The sequence below is a fragment of the Diabrotica virgifera genome, chromosome 9 (assembly GCF_917563875.1).
Source record: "Diabrotica virgifera virgifera chromosome 9, PGI_DIABVI_V3a".
Lineage (NCBI taxonomy): Eukaryota > Metazoa > Arthropoda > Insecta > Coleoptera > Chrysomelidae > Diabrotica > Diabrotica virgifera.
This window is the reverse complement of record NC_065451.1, coordinates 1,747,782-1,771,349: the sequence shown is the minus strand read 5'-3', so window position 1 is coordinate 1,771,349 and position 23,568 is coordinate 1,747,782. Positions and strand designations below refer to the sequence as shown.

Sequence of the window (23,568 nt, the reverse complement as noted above, 5' to 3'; positions counted from 1 at the left end):
AGTTATTTGATTAAATATGGATACAAAGTAGACATGGTTCTTTGATTTTATCCCTATGCGGGTAGGCTTCCCTAGTTACATTTCTCCATAAGTCTTTGTCTTGGGTCATACTAATATCAATTCCCCTTTATCGATATGTAATTTTTTTTGTAATTTTTCATTGTAATTTTTCTGTCATGCAACACACTACTTGCTTTCCTCCACATCATCCTTCCGCTTGGAAGAGCTTTTCTCCACTGTTCCAGTTTTTGTTCTAAATCGCTTTCACTATTTCCTACTAAGAGACATCATCAGCGGCAGACATTAAGCGCCAGGGAATGTTACCCTGTAGTTTCGCTGTTATCTGGGTCAAAACTAATGAAAGTAAATAATAGGCTATTGATTAGGTTCTATAGAAAGGAACTACAACGTTAATGGGGTTTTATTATTTCATATGGTCAATGAATCTCTATATATAAAAAAAACCGCGGAGTGCTACCATTTAAAGGGGTGCGTTTTTGGGAAATGGGTGAATTAGTCCCTGGGCACAGGTTACATTAGGGTGAGTTCTATGCACTTTTGGTACAAGCACGTCTACATAAAAATTGTTCCTGGTTAAATTTCCTATCCAAATATAACTTTTTAAAGCCAAAGATACTTTTTTTGACAAAAATATATTCAAAAGAAAAAGCACAAAGAAATCCAAAAGAAAGAAATTTTGTTTTTTGTCCCATTACTTTTGTCCACGGGGGTATAGGTATACACATTGCTTCACAGAAAAAAAATTTACACATTTTCTCTTTAAAATGATGTTTGGTAGAGGTCATTAGGATTTACAGTTTTGGAAATATGATTTTTCAAAGTTCGCCACTCACAGCAATTTTGGGCAATTTTCCTTGTTATTTCGCAAATATTGTTCTGTAACTTTTTTCTACGCAACTTTAGGGATATGCAATGGTACATGTAAGAGGAATAGAAATCAATTACCTTTAAAATGTTCTACTGTATAATGTTGTACGACTTCTTTTAAAGAGGTTATCTTTTTCAAGATTTTATACTTTTAACGAGTTTTTATATTTTTTAAGATTATTTTTTAAATTTCCCATTATGACTTTTTTTTCTACATTTAGGTATATATTATATAATAAAAAAAGAAAGCTTATTCTACTTTAAAATGGTGTATTATAAAAAATTCTAGGATTATTTTTGAATAAGATATGCTTTTTCGAAATGTAATAAGTACTTGCAACGATTTTTGATTTTAGGATTATTTTTTAAATTTATCATCATAACTTTTTATGTGATTGTGTGTTATGATTGAATCTTATTTTTTTAAAGGTAATACTTTGGATCCACTTGACTCGGCCGGGCAAACTTCAAAATATGGATTAATTTCAATATTTACTGTCAAAGCTCCTGCACCACAAGCTTTGCTTAAAAAAATAGCATGTAAATGTACCAAAGGATGTACAAAAAACTGCGGTTGTAGGAAGATAGGAATTAGTTGTTCAATATTGCACCTGCAAAGGGTGCGTGTGCATGGGTACTAATAATTGTGGGAACTCTAAGATAACTGAGGTGTCAAAGGAAGATATTGAAGCTAATGCTTACGAAGAGATGGACTTTGATTTTGAAATTTTTTTAAATGTCAACGTTTAAATAGTTTTAACTAATGTGATGTTTTCTAAGACGAATGTTTATGTAATTTTTGTAAAAGAAATAATTTTAAATAATACAGGTAAAAAAATATCAAAGAATCACTCGGTTTCCATTATCTAAATATAAATGATACACCATTTTAAAGAACAGAAAGTAAGCCCTCTTTATTGAGCAATATATAGTATATTCATGTACAAGAAAAAAAAGTTATAATGAGAAATTTCAAAAAAATTTCCTAAAATCAAAAATCGTTGCAAGTACTTATTACATTTTGAAAAGTAATATCTTATTCAAAAATAATCCTAGAATTTTTTGTAATACACCATTTTAAAGTAAACAAAATCAGCTTTTTTATTATATAATATATACCTAAATGTAGAAGAAAAAAGTATAATGAGAAATTTCAAAAATAATCGTAAAAAAAATGTAAAAAATATTTTTTTTATATTAGGTATTACCTATATAATGTATAATATTATATAATATATAATATATTATATAATAATATTATTTTATTTTTATATTATTATAAAGAATCGTTAAAAGTATAAAACCTTGAAAAACCATAATCTCTTTAAAAAAAGTCGTAAAACGTTAGACAGTAGACCATTTTAAAGCTAATTGATTTCTATTCCTATTACGTGTACCATTGCATATACCTAAAGTTACGTAGAAAAAAGTTACAGAACAATATTTGTGAAATAACAAGGAAAATTGACCAAAATTGCTGTGAGTGGAGAACTTTGAAAAATCATATTGCGAAAACTATAAATCCTAATTACCTCTACTAAACAATATTTTAAAGAAGAAATATGTAGGATTTTTTTATGTAAAGCAATGTCTATACCTATATCCTCGTGGACAAAAGTTATGGGACAAAAAACAAAATTTCTTTCTTTTGGTTTTCTTTGTGCTTTTTCTTTTAAATATATTTTTGTAAAAAAAGTATCATTGACTTTAAAAAGTGATATTTAGATAGGAAATTTAACCAGGAACAATTTTTATGTAGATATGTTTGTACTGAAAGTGCGTAGAACTCACACTAATGTAACCTGTGCCCAGGGACTAATTCACCCATTTCTCAAAAACGCACCCCTTTAAATGGTAGCACACCGCGGTTTTTTCATATATAGATGTCCATTGACCATACGAAATAATAAAACCCCGTTAACGTTGTAGTTTCTTTTAGCTATCTTATTTTGAATATAATCAATAGCCATATAATCAATATAATCAATAGGACACTAAGCACTGATCTCAATCAATGTATACTCTCTGTCCTTACATATGGCTCTCAGACATGGACGTTTACAAAGGAAAATATGGAAAAAATAGCAAAGACAGAAAGGTCCACGGAAAGACAAATGCTGAACATTAAACTATCAGACAGGAAAAGCAACGAATGGATCCGTAACAAAACAAAAGTGAAAGATGTCTCAACCCAAGTAGCAAAGGTTAAATAGAAGTTCGCCGGACACACCCTACGACAGAAGGATGAAAGATGGACTAAGACGATTATACATTGGAGACCATGGAACCACAAACGGAAAAGGAGAAGGCCACAGATGTGATGGTCAGATGACCTGAAGAATCACATTGGGTCAAAATGGATGCAAATTACCCGAGATAGAGAGGCATGGAAGAAGGAAGAGAAGGCCTATATCCAAGGATGGATGTTTACGGCTGATTAGATAGATAGATAGAAGCACTGAGCTTTGAGCTTTGGTGCAATCCTACTTTTACATGAAATTTATCAGTGTCTCGTGTGTTATTTTGGTGGTTATTATCATTCATGTTGCTGTCTCCATTAAACCAACTGGTGTTCTGTCAAATTCTTTATTTAATAAACTGTAAAAATACTTTTCTGTGAGCCGTTTTGTGAGCTATAATATCATATTATTATGACCCATTTTCTTGCTACTGTATATACAGGGTGTCCCGAAAAGATTGGTCATAAATTATACCACACATTCTGGGGTCAAAAATAGTTCGATTGAACCTAACTTACCTTAGTACAAATGTGTTCGTAAAAAAAGTTACAGCCCTTTGAAGTTACAAAATGAAAATCGATTTTTTTCAATATATCGAAAACTTTTAGAGATTTTTTATTGAAAATGGACATGTACCATTCTTATAGCGGGAACATCTTAAAACAAAATTATAGTGAAATTTGTCCACCACATAAAAATTTTATGGGGGTTTTGTTCCCTTAAACCCCCCCAAACTTTTGTGTACGTTCCAATTAATTCATTATTGTGGTACCATTAGTTAAACACAACATTTTTAAACAATTTTTGCCTCTTAGTATTTTTTCGATAAGCCAGTTTTTATCGAGATGCGGCTTCTTTTTTAATATATTTACATAAAAATTTTATGGGGATTTTGTTCCCTTAAACCCCCCAAATGTTTGTGTACGTTCGAATTAAACTATTATTGTGGTACCATTAGTTAAACACAGTGTTTTTAAAACTTTTTTGCCTCTTAGTCTTTTGTTGATAAGTCACCTTTTATGGAGATGCGGCTTCTTTTTCAAAATATACCTAAAAATGTAAATTATAAATAAATTTTCAGATTATTAACAGGTCCATAATCGTACTTAAACCATACCTATAGGTACAAATATGTGGTGGATTCGACAAATATTCAAAATATCTCGATAAACACTGGCTTATCGAAAAAGTACTAAGAGACAAAAAAGTTTTAAAAACATTGTGTTTAACTAATGGTGCCACAATAATAATTTGATTGGAACGTACACAGAAGTTTGGGGGGTTGAAGGGAACAAAACCCCCATAAAATTTTTATGGGGTGCACAAATTTCACTTTAATTTTTTTTTACGATGTTGCTGCCATGAGAATGCCACATGTCCATTTTCAATAAAAAATCTCTAAGAGTTTTCGATATATGAAAAAAAATCGATTTTCATTTTGTAACTTTAAAGGGCTGTAACTTTTTTGTGTACACTATTGTATATAGGTAAGTGAGGTTCAATCAATCTATTTTTGACCCCAGAATCTGTGGTATAATTTATGACCAATCTTTTCGGGACACCCTGTATAATTTGCTCCTCTCTTTATTTTTTGTTGAATTTAGTTAATAAGTTTTTATAGTTTTTCATCAAGTATATTGCTCTATTACAGATTTAATTTTTTTTCCAGATTGTGCCCTAGGTGTAGAACAATATGAAGAAGGCATATGCCGTGCTTTGTTCCCAGTATACAGATGGGACAACACACAAAAGAAATGTGTCGATGATTTCTATGGTGGCTGTTATGCTACCAAAAACAACTTCAGACATAAAGCAGACTGTGAAAAGATAGCAACACCAATTTGTTCCAGTTAAATTCTGGACAAGATCGTGTTAAGACAACAAGTTTGGTATTTTCCAGTTACATACTGTATATCATTACACAATATGCTTTTTAGTTACTTACTGAAGTCTAGATAAGAAATAGTGTTTTTTAAGTTATGTCTCTGCCTTATTTTCCAATATAATATGTAATGTTATCTTGTCCTTATGTATTTATAAATTTAGTATACATTTATTTTACTAAAATTCCAGTTCAAGTCAAATTTTCCCAAAAATAAATTTATAGACACATATTAGGTGTATTTTTAAATGATTATTTAAAATAAAAAAAAAATGGTTTGTGTAATTTATTTTTATCATCGTTATAACAGGTCAAGGTCCAAATGTTGGTATAAAACTGTAGATCCACTGACCTCATATAACAGTTAAAAAAATTCAAGACAAACAAGCAATAATAATAATCGAAAAGAAAATGAAAAATACACTACTACTTTTCTATATTTACATTTTCGCGCTCAATCCAGTGTTCGGTGAAGATGAGCTTCCAGTTGTTAAAGAAGAAAATAGGATCAAAGTAACCTACGAAGATCCAGCAGTTCAAGCAGCAACACCTTTTGGAAAAATAGGTAAGCATCCCTTCCATTTTCATTCCTGGTTATTAGTTCATCTGGAACTCTTTGTAATGGTATTTTATCAGCCGTTATGCTAAACGGTCTATTTTTTGAGTATTCCTGCTTCTAGCTCTATTTCTTTGCTTATTAACCAATCTAATAGCTATTAGATTGGCCAGTTATTAGTTCTTAGATAATTTAGTTTGGACCAGTTTGAATATAGAAACTTTCTTACCTTCTTCTTTTTGTATAGACATGACTCTGTCTGTTTTTTTTAATGTGCCTCTAGTAAGTTGTCGTTCCATCGTTTTCGTGGTCTTCCCACTGATCGTCTTCCTTTTGGGGAACCGTCTCTCGCTGTCCTGACTACTTTATTTGTTGTCATTCGGCTTATGTGGTCATTCCATTCTATTCTTCTGTTTCTTACCCAGTTATTAATGTTATACACCTTGCATCTCCGTCGTATATCTGTACTCTAGCTCTGTCCCATAGAGTCTTACCATCGATTTTTCGAAGGGTTTTTATCTCCGCTGTTTCGAGCAATCTTTTGGTCCTCTCTGTGTCGGGTCGTGTTTCTGCCGTGTATGTCATTATTTAGTCTGATGACTGTTTTGTAAATTCTGCCTTTCATTTCTTTTCCGATATTTTTATTTCTCCATATTGTGTCATTCAGGCAAGCTGCGGCTCTGTTTGCTCTATTCACTTGATCTTCCAATTCTGTTTCGAGCCCTCCGTAGCTAGATAGTGTGATGCCTAGGTATTTAAACTCCATCACTTGTTCTTATTATCTGACCTTCCAGCTCCAATTTACATCTTATTGGATCTGCTGTTATAACCATGCATTTGTCTTTTGTGAGGAAATTAACATGTTAAATTTTCTGGCGATTATGTTGAATTGGTGCAGCATACGTTGTAAATCATCTTCACTTTGAGAGATTAGTATTGCATCGTCTGCATAGCATATTATTTTAAGTTGTTTTTCTCCCATTTGGTATCCTTTTTCTTACCAAAACGTTAAATTAAAATCGTTGATCATTTTCAGATCCTCCTGGTCCAGCAAGCATACGGTACGCACCATCTAGAGTCGTTAAGGGAGGTTCAGTAACCCTAACATGTACCGTTGAGTCAAGTGGCCCACAGGACAATGTAAGTTACATCTGGTACAGAGGATCACATGTGCTAACAGACGTCACTCAATCGGTTTATATCATCTCCTCAGCAAGTCTGAAAACGAGGAATAATTTTTCTTGCGCTGCCCAGAATGAGGGTGGAACGGGAGCTGAGGCGACTGTTTTCGTTGATGTATATGGTAAGTGCATTCATATTATACAAATTCCTAGGGTCGTTCGTAAGAAAAGGTTCCATATGCCGCATGCTGCTGAGAAAGAGTGCGAAGCGCTGGAAGAAATCTGGCAACACTGCCTTAGACATCAACTCTTTTTCTCTTACCCCACCACTTTCGACTTGCTGTACTACTCAGTGTCGGCCTAGCGACCTTCGAAGATAAAGGTCCCGATCTTTTCCGACCATTTGCGAACATGTTGAACAGATATGCACTTTTACCCATAAACCTTGATTAACTGAGGATGAATGTCGATAGGTGAATTCCATTTTGCATTTAAAAAACTTATCACAGCATTTATTTCACATTGGCGGTAACAGCGAACGGGAACTCCATCTTCGAAGGCTGCTAGGCCGATACTGAGCAATGCAGTGAGGCGAAAGTAAAGGAGTAAGAGAGAGAGGGAGTTTTTTGTGTAAGAAAGTGTTGCCAGATTTCTCCCAGAACGTCACACTCTTTCTCAGCGGCATGCGGCATACGGAACCTTTTTTTACGAAAGACCCTCGTACCGATACTTTTCATAAACAACTTATTTTTTATTGTTTTCAGCTCCACCGGTGTTTAAGATGAAGCCTCCAACTTATTATAGCGTTTTGTATAATTCGAAACATATAAGCCTTAACTGCATCGTGGAGTGTTATCCTGAATGTGCAATCGTATGGTACAAAGACGGTATCAAGTTGAATATAGAGCACAACCCTCTCTACACAGTTGAAACACGCTATTTACCATCCAATCAACAAGTGAACGATTTTGAATCGATTTATTCCACACTGGTAAGTTATAGGGGCCTTCTTCAAAAGCAGCAACCTATCTCTTGGTATAAAAGTAAGAATGCTGCGATCCTAGGTCTTCTCTGTACCTTTTTAAAGTTATTCAATCGTGTATCTTGAACGAAGATATGTGCAGAAGATTGGAAGCATTTGAGAAGTGGCTATATCGGAGAATATTCTTAAAATCCCGTGGACTGACCGGATCATAAATGAGGAGGCCCTCAGAAGTATGAAGAAGAACCGAGAAGTACTCCAGTTCCATGGTAAAATTAATCTTGGGGTGGATTTAGTTGATTTTCTTCTTCTTGATGTGCCTATCCGTGACTAATGTTAACAAATCAACATGGTAATCTTTATTTTGTCCACAGCAGCACACCAAAAATTTTTCCTTGCAGGATGGCTAGTAGGAGAGCATATCTGGATCATCATCATCATCATCAACCCGTACGCGTCCACTGCTGGACATAGGTCTCCCGCAGCTCTTTCCATTTATCTCTATTTTGTGCGGCTTGCATCCAGTTACCGATAACATGTTTCAAATCATCGGCCCATCTGGTTAGTGGGCGTCCTCTGCTCCGTAGTGCTTCTTCTCGCGGCCTCCACTCGACAATACGTTTTGTCCATCGCTTGTCTGGCAATCTGGCGACGTGTCCTGCCCAATTCCACTTAAGCGACGCGATTTTTTCGACAGCGTCTGTTGTTTTTGTTCTACGGCGTATTTCTTCGTTTGGGATTCGGTCTCTCAGGGAGACACCCAACATCTGGCGCTCCATAGCCCTCTGAGTTACGCGAATCTTGTTCACTACCTTTTTTGTGAGTGTTAATGTTTCCGCTCCATAAGTGAGTACAGGCAACACACATTGGTCAAAGATTTTCCTTTTGAGGCATATGGGCAAGTCCGATTTAAATACATAGTTAAGTTTACCAAACGCCGCCCAGGCTAATCCTATGCGACGTGGGAGTTCGCACGTCTGGTTATCTCGTCCCAACCGAATTTCATGTCCCAAGTACTTATAAGATGCAGTCTGCTCAATATTCATTCCATCAACAACAATATTACGATTTAGCACCAGATTAGTCATTACTTGCGTCTTGTTGATGTTAATCTTTAGTCCGACCTCTAAGGAAGCGTAATATAATTTGTTCAACATTAAAACATTAAAAGGGTAAACCCTGTAGTTGGCTGTATACCTTTGTTAAGACAACGTAGAATGAAGTAAACACTTCTGTTGTATATAGGTATATTATAAATTTATTAAAAAATTTTTAAAATTCATCCACAAGGGAGTGGTTGTACAAAACGTTTTCGGTCAAACTGACCATCCTCAGTGTAAACGTCCAGTGTACAAGTAATTGAAACTAGCCACTTGAATAGGTGTAAAACCTCAAAATAACATTATTGCTACATTATGAGCTGTATAGTAATCGACAATAAGTCGATGTCTTAAGATTAAAAATGTATCACATGTGGATGTATGTCATCCTTGCTCGGAATTAGCACAAGGTTGTGATCAGGTGAGAGGTTAACAAGAGTTGGTTGTTAACCTCTCACCTGATCACAACCTTGTGCTAATTCCGAGCAAGGATGACATACATCCACATGTGATACATTTTTAATCTTAAGACATCGACTTATTGTCGATTACTATACAGCTCATAATGTAGCAATAATGTTATTTTGAGGTTTTACACCTATTCAAGTGGCTAGTTTCAATTACTTGTACACTGGACGTTTACACTGAGGATGGTCAGTTTGACCGAAAACGTTTTGTACAACCACTCCCTTGTGGATGAATTTTAAAAATTTTTTAATAAATTTATAATATACCTATATACAACAGAAGTGTTTACTTCATTCTACGTTGTTGTTCAACATTATTATTGCATCATCCATACGATCGGCTATAAGGACGATGTCATCTGCGAATCTCAAATGACTGAGCTTCTCTCCATTTATATTGATACCATATTCGTTTAGATCTGCCTTCTTAAATGTGTGTTCTAAAAGGGTTGTGAACAGCTTTGGTGAGATGGTGTCTCCCTGCCGTACTCCTCGCTGTATACAGAATGTATTTGTTTGTTGTTCAGACAGTCTTACGCTAGCCGTTGCCGTTTGGTAGATATATTTGATCATGTTAATGTTAATTTGATCATGTTAATGTCTATTCGGCATTCTGTCAATGCTCTTAACATTTTCTGCTGGCTTATGGTATCGAATGCTTTCTCGTAGTCCACGAATATCAGTGCCAATGGTTTGTTGTATTCCGCAGACTTCTCTATTAGGTTTTTTATTACCAGTAAGTGGTCGTTAGTGCTATATCCAGATCTAAATCCAGCTTGTTTTCTAGGTTGATCGAAGTCTAACTTAGCCTCCAGTCTTTTTTTGATAATTTTTGTGGAAAGTTTATATATGTGTGATAGCAAACTGATAGGACGGTAGTTTTTCAGATCTGTTATGTCACCCTTTTTGTGTAATAAAACAATGACTGCATTGTTCCATTGAGAAGGAGTTTTTCCTTGGTAAATGCATTGGGTGAAAAGTTTGGCCAAAGCCTGGATAATTTTATTTCCACCTTGTTTGATTGCTTCGATTACTATTCCATCATCGCCAGGGGATTTATTATTTTTCATTTCTGAAAGTGCCTTTTTAACTTCATGTGGTGTTACTTCTGGCATTAATTCTGATCCCTGGTTTGTGATTTTGGGCAGGCGCTGATCTTGCCTTTCGTTGGTGCTCTCATACATTTCGCGATAAAACGATTCGACAACCTTGAGGATTTCGGCTTTATCCGTGGCAATGTTGCCATCTTTGTTTCTGATTTTGTACATATTTTTGTTACCGATGTTATTCGTATTACGCCTCAAAACTTTTAAACCTTTGTTTTCTTGAATTATGTGAGTTATTTCTCTTGTGTTGTTTTCTCTTATGTCTTTTCGGATTGATCGGTGGATATCTTTATTTAATTTCTTCAGTGCTGTGTAGTTGGAGTCGTATTTTTCCGTCAACTGTCTTCTTTTACGTATTAACTCTTTGGTATTTTGGCTTAATTTTTCTTTATGGGTCACGACAGTCGGGCAGCACTCCCTTTCTGTTTCTTTTAGTGCTTTCGTTATGACATTTGCTTGTTCAATGTCTTCTATGTCGTTTTCAAGGTCTTGTATACGTCTGGTTAGTACATCTTCATAGAGGTTGTTGTTTCCTGGGGGAATCCATTTCGTCTTTCGTGTTTTGAAGATCATCTTGGTTCTTTCGAAATTGACATTTAATCGAATCTTTGCTCGGATTAATCTGTGGTCGCTTCCTACCGAAAATTTGTTAAGTATTTCAATGTCTTTAATTATTTCTTTTGTGTTTGTTATGATAAAATCTATCTCATTTTTGACACTGCCATCTGGGCTTATCTATGTCCATTTACGCTGAGGCTTTTTATCGAAAAAAGAGTTCATCATGGATAAATTTTCCTGGTGTAAGAAATTAAGCAGTCTTTGTCCTCGTTCATTTCTGTCGCCATACCCATACTTGCCCATTGCTACTTCTGCATCATCTTATTTGAAGCCAATTTTCGCATTAAAGTCGCCCATAATTATTGTATAATATGCTGGTGTAGTATGTAATACTGTTTCTAGGTCATCATAAAATTTTTCAATTTCTTCATCGGAGTGGCTAGTCGTTGGAGCATATCTGGACACATTTCGCCTAATGTGTCCGAAGTAGGTACAGTAAACTAAAAAGGGGTAGTTCCCTAGGTTGGCTGTATACCATATACTTAAAAAAACTCATAACATGAAGTAAAAACCACTTCTATGTAATTGGTATATTTATTAAAATTTTTAAAAAATCCCAATGGATTGAATAAAGTGTGTCCAATTCAGAACGTTTTCGGACCTATCAGTCCATCATCAGTGAATCTAAAATAGAATAAGTAATCCCACTATTAAAATTGAAAAGATGGTTGAAATTTTGAAAGTTAAAAAATGTGGTTATTACACTCCTGGCTAAAAAAACCTGGACACCTTAAAAATGGGTCATTTTTGATGTCTCGAATCCTATAAACCTGTTGTCCGATTTTAGTGATTTTTTTAATATGTTATAGCCTTATTCTCTAAGAATATGGATGTAGTAATAGTGTTGCTGAACATGTAAATGTCATTGTATACCGGGTGTAACAATAATACTATGTTTTTTCCTGAAAATTCGTAACACCCTGTGGAATATTCTAGCATTTAAAAAATATTGAAATTAAAACTCAATTGTAGCCTTAGCCTTTCTTAACATTCTGCTTTTTGACTCATTCACTTATGTTGGATAATAAAAAAATTAGGTACTTTGACAACTAGCTATGTTCTTCATCAATACAGGGTGTTTCTAAATAAGTGCGACAAACTTTCAGAAGTAATTCTGCATGAAAAAATAATGACAGTTTGCTTTATAAACATATGTCCCCAAATGCTTCTTTTCCGAGATACGGGATGTTGAATTTTTTCTTACAAACAGATGATTTATTTACTGCTCTAAAACCGGTTGAGATGTGCAAATGAAATTTGGTAGGTTTTAAGAGGTAGTTATTTCACATTTTTTGACATACAACCAAAAATTTTATATTCGCCATTGGCGTGCATACAGGTAATATGACCGGGTTATATAACCCGTATGCACGCCAATGGTGAATATAAAATACATAATTGTAGTCAAAAAATGCGCAATGACTGCCTCTTAAAACCCACCAAATTTCATTTACATATCTCAACCGGTTTTAGAGCAATAAATAAATCGTCAGTGTGTAAGAAAAAATTGAACACCCGGTATCTCGGAAACGAAGCATTTGCAGACATATGTTTATAAATTAAACGGTCATTATTTTTTCATGCAGAATTACCCCTTTAAGTTTGTCGCACTTATTTAAAAACACCCTATATTAATGCAGAACGTGGCTTCTTGTCAAAGTACCTAACTTTTTCATTATCCAACATAAGTGAATGAGTCAAAAAGCAAAATGTTAAGAGAGGCTACGGCTACAACTGAGTTTTAATTTCAATATTTTTTAAATGCTAGAATATTCCTCAGGGTGTTACGAACTTTCAGGAAAAAACACAGTATTATTGTTACACCCGGTATACAATGAAATTTACATGTTCAGCAACACTATTACTACATCCATATTCTTAGAGAATAAGGCTATAACATATTAAAAAAAATCACTAAAATCGGACAACAGGTTTATGAGATTCGAAACATCAAAAATGATCCATTTTTAAGGTGTCCAGGTTTTTTTGGCCAGGAGTGTATTATGTACTTACTCAAATACTTGCTAAGTAGCCCCAGAACCCAACAATGGTTGAAATTATAATTCAATCTACATTATGTAGAAGTAATATTGAACAGGCTAAAAGCCGATGTTGAAAGATATTACCTCCGGGAACATGGCGAGACTCTATCAAGAAACTTAAGCAACCATCTTAGGCCAGCGTTGACTACCAAGTGTCAAAGGTTTGTAAGGAACTGTTTGGAGTGACATTGACAGTAGAGAATAAGATAGTCGATTTTCAAAGGTTTTAACAAAAGGTCATGATCCAAAACAATGATATGGTAAAGATTTTAATATCTGAAAATGTTTATCATTTAAATCTATTGTTTTTTTTTTAAAGAAAATTGTGTTTTACAAAATTTTTTAAAATATAAAATTATTTTACTTTAACTGTTGACTATAAAATTAAACTGATCAAATTGATTAAAAAGGAAGGATGAACTGATTAGTAATAATGATAAACAAAAAGATAAAAACAGATGAGGGTGAGAGAGAAGAAAGAATAAATTTTAAATTGGAATGCTATTATACAGAGAAATTACCATGTTGGCAAAATTATTTATATGCGTATTGTATCGGTGGTTGAATATATAGAAGGGAAATTTTTATTTAAATGTGAATAAAATTGTTGAAATAATGAATTGGAGTTATAGCCCGATCAGGGAACGCAAAATTTTACGAAAACCTCCAAAAAAATAAAGGAAGGATGAAAATTTGGAAATAGGTAGTTGAAATTGTCTATTATTATTATAAGAAAAAGTTTACAATTCCACATCCCCTCCATTTTACAAAAATTGGAAAATACGGGGTGAAAATTTTTTCTCGGGGGTGAAAAATATACGTTCAAAATAAGTCCGGAATTGGATAAAATGACTAATTCTAAGTAACTTTTGTTTTATAGAGTTTTTTTACTAAGCCAATACTTTTCGAGTTATTTGCGAGTGAATGTACCATTTGCATTGCATTTGCAAATTGCATTTTTAACCAAAAAAAAAAAATGTTTTTGGACGGTTTTTTGGAGATAACTCAAAAAGTAAGTATTTTAGCGAAAAAAATTTTCTTAGTAAAAATATAGCTTATAAAAAATTGAAAAAATGGTGTATGCGTGAGGTCTGCAGACCCAGTAGAAGCAGAGTTGCAGCTAATGAAATGTAGGTTCTTCTTCGTCAAATTCCAAATCGAATATTTCAATGTGAAATAACCAAAAAACGAAGCACTTTTCGGGGAAAATTCATTACAACTTTTTTGTGTTTAAAAAAAGGTTTATTTTTGTTTTTTAAAAAAACTTCTAACATTAAAGTAAGTGAGTTACGCTCAAAATAGTGTTGGTCCCTTTTATTTTTTGGTAAAAAAAATGACGAAAATCACCCCTTAATTAGCTCAAATAAAATTAAACGTTACCGCTTTACAAGTTACTTTACTTATGTATTGTTTATATTATCTATAAGTTTCATTGGTTCAAAGTGCTCAGTTTTGAAAAAAATTGGGTTTAAAATAAAACATTTTTTTTTAATTTTGAAAAAAATCGTAATTGTTTATGGAATTAACTTAAAAACAATTAGGAATACCAAAAATCTCAAAGAGTAATAAAATGTACGTTTTGCTTTTCTGAATATTTTTGATTTTTTGTTTTCTTGTTAGACAAAAATTGGTTATGCTATGGCTGTTCAAAATTTGCCTAAACTCGTGATCAGTTACTCGTTCAAGCCATTTTAACTTTCAAAACGAAGCACTTTGAACCGATGAAACTTACAGATCATATAAATAATACATAAACAAAGTAACTTGTGAAGTAATAATGTTAAAATTTATATGTGATGCTAATTAGGGGGTGATTTTCGAGATTTTTTTACCAAAAAATAAAAGGGACCAACAATATTTTGAGCGTAATTTACTTACTAAAAGTGCTTCGTTTTTGAGTTATTTCACTTTGAAATATTCGATTTGGAATTTGACGAAGAAGAACCTACTTTTCATTAGCTGCAACTCTGCTTCTACTGGGTCTACAGAAAGACCTCATGTATACACCATTTTTTTCAATTTTTTATGGGCTATATTTTTGCTAAGAATATTTTTTTCGCTAAAATACTTACTTTTTGAGTTATCTTCGAAAAACCGTCCAAAAACATGTTTTATTTTGTTTAACATGAACATATTCATTCGCAAATAACTCGAAAAGTATTGACTTAGTGAAAAAACTCTATAGAACAAAAGTTGTTTAAAATTAGTTTAAAAAGTATTTTTTTCATCTTCGAGAGGGGATATTCCCCTCCATTTTTATAAAATGGAGGGGATGTAGAATTGTAAACTTTTTCTTATATAATAATAGACAATTTCAACTACCTATTCCCAAATTTTCATCCTTCCTTTATTTTTTTTGGGGTCAGATTGTTCTTTGATCGGGCTCTTAGAATATAGTCAATCTAATAGTTGGAAATATGTAACTAATATGTAGGTACAATATATAACTCTATAATATGTAGGTACAGTAACTTTTGAGATTTGATGGTGGTTAGTACCTCTCGGTTCTTCTTCACTTATCTGAGGATCTCCTGAGGTAGATATCTTAATATGATTTAAATATTTTATTGCAGATATGGAACATGACAGCATGGCCAGTAAATATGTTAGATTATACAAATTATACCTGTCAATCAACGTCAAATATAGCTGGAGTCGGTATTTCTTCCACTACAGAAATAGCTGTTGACTGTAAGTATCATCATCATCATCATCACCAATCAGCTAATCGCGTCCACTGCTGGACATAGGCCTCTCTTAGTTCTTTCCAGTGTTCTCTACACTACTTTCCCGCTATTCTTTTTTTTGGTCAATCCATCTACTCGGTGATCGTCCTTGACTTCGTTTATAGTTCCTGAGCCTCCATTTCATGATTCGTCTTGTCCACCGTCCATCTTGTGTTCTAGGTAAGTGATCTGCCCAGTTCCACTTAAGCGTCGTAGCTCTTTCGATGACGTCTTGAACTCCTGATCTTTGCCTGATTTGTTGGTTTGTTATGTGGTCTCGAAGGCTCACGTTCAGCATTGCACGTTCAGTGGCTCGTTGTGTAACTGTGAGTTTATTCGCGGATTTTTGCGTCAATGTTCTCGTCTCTACTCCATAAGTTTGTACAGGCAAAACGCATTAGTTAGAATAGAATAGAAATATGCTTTATTGTCACTGAAAATTATACAATTTTATGGACAAAGCTTAACATAGAGTCACGAAAAAGATATACATAACAATAACAAATACAATTTTATAAAATTAGATAAATCGTCAATAAAAAAAATATAAACAAGTTAAAAAAGTGAAGTAAAAAAACAAAAACCAATATATTGCAAAATTACTATAAATTGCAAAATTGAACATACAACATAATATAATAAAACACAAACAAAGGAACTAATAAGTTTAAGCTGCTCTATGTGACACCCAAATATATATAAATACACTTTAGTTACTTGTACATTACTGTGATTTCTTAGTTAGTCATTAAGAAACTCTTCTACTGAATAATATGGTCTTTTAGATAAATGAGCTTTTGTCATTTTACGGAACTTGAGAAAGGATGTTGCAGATTTGAGTTGTAAAGGGAGATGGTTGTATAGTTTTTTTGCGGAATATAGTATAGATTTCTTTACTAACTCAGAAGACGGGATCGGTAAATAGACATCAAAAGTTGAATTTCTGGTGGAGTAGTCATGATGAGGCCTTGCTGGAAAGACATGCATGTGTTTACGAATTAAGCAAACAGTTTCTAAAATATACAAAGATGGAAGAGTTAAAATTTCGTGATCTTTAAAGTAACTTCTGCAATGGGTTGTTCTTCTGAGGCCAAACAGATATCTTATTGCTCTTTTTTGTAATTTGAAAATAACATCAAATTGGGCAGCTGTACTAGACCCCCAAAAAGGAAGACCATATTGAAGATGAGACTCGAATAAAGAAAAATATGTTATTTTAGAAGATGCTAAATTGAGTTCCTTCGAAACATATCTTATGGCATAGCAGGCCGAGGCGAGTTTCTTACTTAACAAATCGATATGAAGGGAGCATTTGAGGTTGCTGTCTAAAAGAATACCAAGAAATTTTACAGAATCAACGGTAGAGATCTGGCTGCTACTCACAAGCAGGGGTTGAAGAGCACCTTTATATGATAATGCTACCGTTTTATCCACGTTAAAGGAGAGTAAATTAGAGTCAGACCAGGTTTTTATCGTAAGAAGATCAGAAGTTATAGTTGCATGAAGAGTTGCAATAGTTGAGTTGCTCCAAGTGATACTGGTATCATCAGCAAAAAGAAAAATTTTTCCATCGATTTTTAAATTAGTGATGTCATTTATAAAGATCAGGAAAAGTAGAGGACCCAATACTGAACCTTGTGGTACTCCACATATAATGTTTTTGAGACTAGAGTCAGTATCATTTGCTCTAACCAATTGATTCCTATTATCTAAGTAAGATTTGAACCAATTCAAAGAAATACCTCGAATTCCATAGTAATTAAGTTTTTTAATCAAAATGTTGTGATTTACACAATCAAAAGCTTTGGAATAGTCACAGAAAACAGTGGTAGTATAAAGATTATTGTTTAGTGCTTGGTAAACCTCGTGAAGTACAGAAAACATGGCATCAGTTGTACATTTATTAGTTAAGAAGCCGAACTGATTTTGTGATAAAATATTGTTATCAAAGAGAAAGGACATAAGTCGGGTTTTTATGAGCCTCTCAATAATTTTGGAGAGTACCGGTAGTAGGGCAATAGGTCTATAGTTGCAGGCATTAGATTTTTCGCCACCTTTATGAAGAGGAATAATAATGGCTGTCTTTAGGCACTCTGGAAATTTACCGTTTTCAAAGGAATCATTAATTAGTGACACGAGGAGTTCTAACACATTATCTGTGAGATTTGAGAAGATTTTTATGGATAGTCCATCAGTACTACAAGATGATTTGCTTTTGATACTATTGATCGTTTGGATCAATTCAGATTTATAGATTGGTCTTATAAAGAATGAATTCGAGACAATTTCTGAATTAGGGAGATAGGAAGTGGGATCTTGTTGAGACTGAATAGTTGATGTTATATTTTTACTCATTTTTTTTATTTAGTTACTACTATTTAGTTATTTACTTATTTAGTTATAAACCTTTCGCTTGAGCCACATGGGAATTGAGGGAATTTTTAGAATATGGCTCAGTTTGCCAAATTCTGCTCATGTCAGGCCTATTCGCCTCTGTATTTCATGTGATTGATTGTCTCTGCTTATTTTGATCTCCTGTCCCAGATATTTGTAAGTGTCTGTTTGTTGTATGGTATTATTGTCAATAGTTATATTTCCACTCATTACGAATGTCGTAAGTTCAGTTTTCTCAAAGTTTATTTTTAATCCTGCTCTCTCAGACAGAGTTTTAAGCGAATGTATCATAGAAACTATATCTTGCAAGTTGTCTGAGATTAATACATCATCTGCAAACCTGATGATTTAATCTTTCTCCATCTCCGTAAATCTTTTTGTAAATTCTAAATTAACTGTTTCTAGAAATGTTTGTAATCATAACATGTTATTTTTTGATTAATTATTTATATGGGAAATAAGCCACAATTAAAATGAAAAAAATAATTTTATTAACGTTTCGACGCCCAAATCGGGTGCCGTTGTCAAAATACAAACTATTACTAAAATAAACTAAAGTGTTGTTGCTAAGCAAAAAAAATTCTTCTAATAATTTATTTAATCTCACTCATTTATATTGGCAATTCAGACATATATTATACATTTTAAAGTAGAAGACTTTAAAATGATATTGCCAATATTTATGAGTTGCGTTCCTGGGACGACTTACTGAAAGATAGTTCATTCGATTACATGAAATTAACCCCAACTCAAGAATATCCGTCATAAAAAATTATAGCATGTGATATGTCTTTAAAAAGACAACCAAATGCAACGACAGTAAAATTCTCGCGTTAGAGACTTCATAGTAAATCACAAGGGAAAACCAGGAAAAACCCTGTGATACTATCCCGACATCGTAAGTATTTGGTCTTACATTAATTTACTCTCAAAAAATAATACCAAATTCTGATTTGTAACATGTTTAAATTATAAATATTATTAATAATACTAGATATATAAGTAATACTAAAATATAAAATATGTACTAGCTCGATATTATTGACTTACTAATCTTGGTATTTTCTTTCTATTGACCAATAAAATAATTGTCAATAGAAAGAAAATACCAAGATTAGTAAGTCAATAATATCGAGCTAGTACATATTTTATATTTTAGTATTACTTATATATCTAGTATTATTAATAATATTTATAATTTAAACATGTTACAAATCAGAATTTGGTATTATTTTTTGAGAGTAAATTAATGTAAGACCAAATACTTACGATGTCGGGATAGTATCACAGGGTTTTTCCTGGTTTTCCCTTGTGATTTACTATGAAGTCTCTAACGCGAGAATTTTACTGTCGTTGCATTTGGTTGTCTTTTTAAAGACATATCACATGCTATAATTTTTTATGACGGATATTCTTGAGTTGGGGTTAATTTCATGTAATCGAATGAACTATCTTTCAGTAAGTCGTCCCAGGAACGCAACTCATAAATATTGGCAGTATCATTTTAAAGTCTTCTACTTTAAAATGTATAATATATGTCTGAATTGCCAATATAAATGAGTGAGATTAAATAAATTATTAGAAGAATTTTTTTTGCTTAGCAACAACACTTTAGTTTATTTTAGTAATAGTTTGTATTTTGACAACGGCACCCGATTTGGGCGTCGAAACGTTAATAAAATTATTTTTTTCATTTTAATTGTGGCTTATTTCCCATATAAATAATTAATCATAAAAATGCCACAAGGAAATAGCTTCAGAACAACATGTTATTTTTTGTTTTGTTTTAGATAACAACAGACAATAGTCCGCTTGAGATGGGGCAACACAGAAAAAAATGTGTCCAAGATGTCAATGGGGCCTGTTACTTTAGACGTAACGGAGACTGTGTGAAATACTCGAGTTTTCTTCAGTTATGAAGACTGTTAAAACATCAAGCTTGGCATCTTCCATTACTTACAGATTTGATACATATCATAACACAATATTATATTTGTGATTAAATTATAAATACATTTTTTTAAAGTTTCTAATTTTTTGTTACGTTTGTCACGTTAATAAAATTATTATTTTTTAATTGTGGCTTATTTCCCATCTAAATAGTTAATTATAAAAATGCCACAAGGAAATAGTTTCAGAACAACATAATCAAAATAGGTCAGTAGTGCTCTCTGCTTTATTTTCCATACAATATTATCATGTCGTCCGTAATTGTTCCTTTCAAGAGAAGGTTCAACTTTACTAAAGCAAAATGGGAAAAATTCTCTGAAACATTGGATCAAGAAGTTTCCCAGCTAGAACCTTGCCCTGATTCATACGATAAATTTGTAGAAATCGTAAAGCAAGTATCACGGAAATTTATCCCTAGAGGTTGTCGAACTGAGTACATAGCGGGGCTCAATGAAGAATCTAAACCCCTACTTAAAAGATACGAACAGCTATATGAAGAAGACCCTTTCTCGGAAGCGACAATACAGGCTGGGGAGGAAATGTTACATGCGATATCCGCCAACAGAACGGAAAGGTGGTGCAAGCTGGTCACGAGTCTGGACATGAAACAAAACAGCAGACGTGCCTGGAAGCTGATTCGGAATCTTGGCAACGATCCCGCTGCTCCGGCAGTCAACATGACAGAAGTCACACCCGATCAGATAGCCCATCATCTTCTAATGAACGGTAAGACGACATCAAGAAAGAACAAGGTGAGAGCTCAACGGAATATCGACGAAGAAAGAGATGTTCTAGGTACCTATTTTTGTCTAGAGGAGATGAGAGGCGCGATCCATCAAATGAAAGATAATAAAGCGGCTGGCCTGGACGACATACGAACAGAGCAAATAAAGAACTTTGGACTAAAAACCGTAGAGTGGCTCGTAAAAATGATGAATTGCTGCATCCGTACATTACAAATCCCCAAAATCTGGAGAAAAGCTAGAGTGGTAGCCCTCTTAAAACCAGGGAAGGATCCGGCGGATACAAAGAGTTTTAGACCTGTATCTCTCTTGTGCCACCTTTTCAAGGCCTTTGAAAGAATGATACTGAACCGGATCGCAGAATATGTGGAGACTAAAATTATTCCAGAACAAGCAGGATTCAGGCCCGGAAAGTGCTGCTGCAGTCAAATTCTTAATCTCACCCAACATATTGAAGATGGTTTTGAACGGAAGGAAATAACAGGAGTAGCGTTCATAGACCTAACTGCCGCCTATGATACAGTTAACCATCAACGGCTACTCGCAAAACTCTACGAAACTACAAAGGATTTCCGACTAACAAGATTAGTGAAATGTCTCCTCCAGAATAGACGCTTCTACGCTCCAGTCCAAGAACAGTCGGTGGAGGGACCAAAAAAAATGGGCTACCACAGGGAAGTGTCCTCGCGCCGATTCTATACAACATATACACCAACGACCAACCCATACACCAACAAACAAGGCAATTTATTTACGCTGATGATACAGCGGTGGCAGCTCAGGGAAGAACCTTCAATGAAGTCGAAGTGAAACTGACAGATGCCCTGGGAGACTTAGCTCTATACTATGATAAAAACCATCTGAAACCCAATCCCACAAAAACCCAGGTATGTGCTTTCCACCTGAGAAACAAGCATGCCCGAAGGTCGCTGGAGGTGGAATGGCGTGGTCAGATGCTGGAACACAACAAGACGCCAAAATACCTTGGCGTCCGTCTGGATAGAACTCTGTCTTACCGATACCACTGTCAAGATGTCAAGAAGAAAGTAAGTGCCAGAAATAATATCATCCGCAAGCTAACTAATACAAAATGAGGAGCACAACCACACACTCTCCGCACTTCTGCCTTGGCATTATGTTTTTCGGCCGCGGAGTTTGGAGCACCAGTATGGGCAAACTCTGCTCACGCAAAGAACGTCGACGTGGCTCTAAATGAAACGGTCCGTATAATATCGGGTTGCCTGAAACCGACACCTATCGAAGAGGTATACCCCATTGCTGGAATTGCTCCACCACCTATCAGGAGGAAGCTCACGTCAGAGGTAGAACGGAAAAAGCAGGAGACGGACCGAAGACACCCCTTATATGACCACCAAACTCAGCCAAGCAGACTAAGATCTCGGAAAAGCTTCCTGAAAACATCAAGATCCATCCCCGAAGCGCCAGAGACGCGCCGAATACACCTATGGCAAGCGTCAGCTACCGCGACACATTTTCCTCCCTCGGAGGAAATGGCTGCTGGACACAATTTACCGTATCCGACTTGGAAAGCGCTAAACAGACTAAGAACCGGCGTTTCACGTTGTGCTAGTAACCTGAAAAAATGGGGATACCAGGAGGACGATACCTGCGACTGTGGCGCGGTTCAGACCAGCCGGCATCTACTATCATGCACAGAGATGAGAGAGACCTGCACAGAACAAGACTTAATTATTTATATCAAATGACAGGGCCATCTATGTGGCCAACCATTGGAAATACAGAATTTAAAGTTGTTGGTGTTCCGGACACGGAAAGTAAGTAAGTATGTCGTCCGTCACTAAGGCGTGAAATTCTGACTTAAAGCCTTTTAGGGCCGGTATTTCAACAGCTACTTAAGCTTTTGCTTAGCTAAGCCTGTGTCAAAAGTTAAGGAGAAGCTTAAGCTGGGTGCCGTATTTCCATCATTTCCTTAACTAAACTGGTCAAGTTAATTGGTTTGGTACCTCTGAATACGTCAAAATGCCAGATCTAACTGTTCTGAGGTAAAAACCACTACTGTTGACATTTAATTTCATCTTATCATCTATATCTGTCTCATTTTTACTTCACTTAATTTTGGGTACATGATAAATGTGTTGTCAGTATATTGCCTATATTTTCTCTGGTTATATGTTTTATTGTTATTTTGCATAAGCAATAGAAGATCCGTCTGTGTAATTTTGTTTATTGGATATATTCCTGAAAATGTCAAATTGAAATGTAAGTTTACTTTTGTAAAATAAATATAGCAAGTATTGTAGAAATAAATAATTTTCTTGTGCCTACACCTTCCAAATGGAGTAGGAATTTTATTTTAATAATCGTTCATAATTAATCCAATAATAACGCAATAGTTGGTTTTCAAAATAGCTCTATAATTATTAATCTATAGAAATAACCTCAAAAAACAGAAAACAAATTTTAAGCAAAGGCTTAAACCAACTCCCGCGCGATCTTAAAATTATTTGATTTAAGCCTATGCTTAAGCCTCAAATTGAAGTGGAAATACAGGCATCTAAGCTTAAGCTCAGGCTTAAAGTAAGCTTTGGTTTAAGTGCGGTTGGAAATACCGACCCTAAAGGCTTTTACATTTAACATTATGTTGTCATGTATTCGAAGTTTGTCGAGGTAGTCGTTATTTTTGTAAATTCTTGTACAAAACTGAGACAAGCTTGTACCTATACATATAATAAAGAATGTTGTACTTGTATTCCATAAAAACTGTGCTATTA

General features: G+C 34.2%; 2 protein-coding genes across 2 annotated transcripts in view; one reads left to right on the top strand and one right to left on the bottom strand.

Annotated features, from left to right (window-relative positions):
- Positions 1-20,199, top strand: part of LOC114324922 (lachesin) — a 35,166-nt gene extending 14,967 nt beyond the window's left edge. Inside the window, exons 3-7 of the mRNA XM_050662879.1 lie at positions 4,798-5,575; positions 6,603-6,869; positions 7,452-7,678; positions 15,576-15,693; positions 19,913-20,199. Coding sequence (XP_050518836.1) covers positions 5,422-5,575; positions 6,603-6,869; positions 7,452-7,678; positions 15,576-15,693; positions 19,913-19,929 — 783 coding nt within the window. The 5' untranslated portion in view covers positions 4,798-5,421 and the 3' untranslated portion in view covers positions 19,930-20,199. The remainder of the gene's footprint in view (positions 1-4,797; positions 5,576-6,602; positions 6,870-7,451; positions 7,679-15,575; positions 15,694-19,912) is intronic.
- LOC114324916 (tyrosine-protein kinase-like otk) overlaps positions 1-23,568 on the bottom strand; it is a 463,747-nt gene that overhangs the window by 205,954 nt on the left and 234,225 nt on the right. The window lies entirely within an intron of this gene.